The sequence below is a fragment of the Orycteropus afer genome, unplaced genomic scaffold, assembly GCF_000298275.1.
Source record: "Orycteropus afer afer isolate SDZICR_OR568_19922 unplaced genomic scaffold, OryAfe1.0 scaffold00030, whole genome shotgun sequence".
Classification (NCBI taxonomy): Eukaryota; Metazoa; Chordata; class Mammalia; order Tubulidentata; family Orycteropodidae; genus Orycteropus; species Orycteropus afer.
The window spans coordinates 5,338,140-5,338,941 of record NW_006921617.1 but is presented as its reverse complement, the minus strand read 5'-3'; the positions used below and the strand labels follow the sequence as shown (position 1 = coordinate 5,338,941).

General features: G+C 61.7%; 1 protein-coding gene across 1 annotated transcript in view; it reads right to left on the bottom strand.

The window, feature by feature from the left end:
• The window catches only part of SS18 (SS18 subunit of BAF chromatin remodeling complex), a 137,458-nt gene extending 136,950 nt beyond the window's left edge, over positions 1 to 508 (bottom strand). Inside the window, exon 1 of the mRNA XM_007935570.2 lies at positions 437 to 508. Within this exon, the coding sequence (XP_007933761.1) occupies positions 437 to 505 (69 nt within the window). The 5' untranslated portion in view covers positions 506 to 508. The remainder of the gene's footprint in view (positions 1 to 436) is intronic.
• Positions 509 to 802: the final 294 nt, after the last annotated feature.

Here is an 802-nt window from a genome sequence, read left to right as displayed (position 1 = left end):
CAAGGTCTGGTCTGCCCAAAGCTGCCTCCGCACGCGGGGCGGAGCCACGCCAAAGTAACTCTGGAGCGACGCGCTGGGGCGCGGGGGGCGCCGACTGTGAGAAACAGCCTGTCCTAGCTCGGCCGCGCCGCCGGGCGCACGCGCCCGGCTGCCCGAACACCGCCCCATCCCTAGAGAAATAGGGCGGCGGTTAACTAGGCTTTTGTGCCTATACGAAAGAGCTTAAATATGCGAAAAGACCCCGCGAGAAAACCGGTTCGCCCTCTTCGCCACCTACTCGGGCACAGCCCGGAGCTGTAGTTCCCACACAACTGCTTCCTAGCAGGCCCACCTCCGCCCCCACCGGGCCGACTCGGGGCGGCCCTGCCCCAGTGTCTTGCCCAAAGACGGGGGGGGGGGGGGGGGAGCCTGGCATCCCCGACCCGCAAGGTTTCACCTTCTGAATAGCAGCGGGAGTGATCTCCCCCTTGCCTCGCTGCCTCGGGGCTGCGAACGCCACAGACATGTTGCCGCCGTCACCACTATCAGCAAGTCCCGAGCGCTACGGGTGAACGGCAAACTGGGGAAAGACGCCGGCCTCCCGGATTGAACCACCTCGGGAACGAGGGGAGGGGAATGATCGACTCCCGAAGAAACAACCAGCCGGTCTGGCGGAAAGAAGAAACTCTAACTGTGAAAATCCTGTTTCTACATGTTATTTCAGAACCACAGCCCCAGTATAAATTCCCTGTTCTTGATTCTACTCGCGTGCCTTAACCGCTCTTTTTCCAACACCCCCCACCCTTTTGTTCCAATGGTCGGG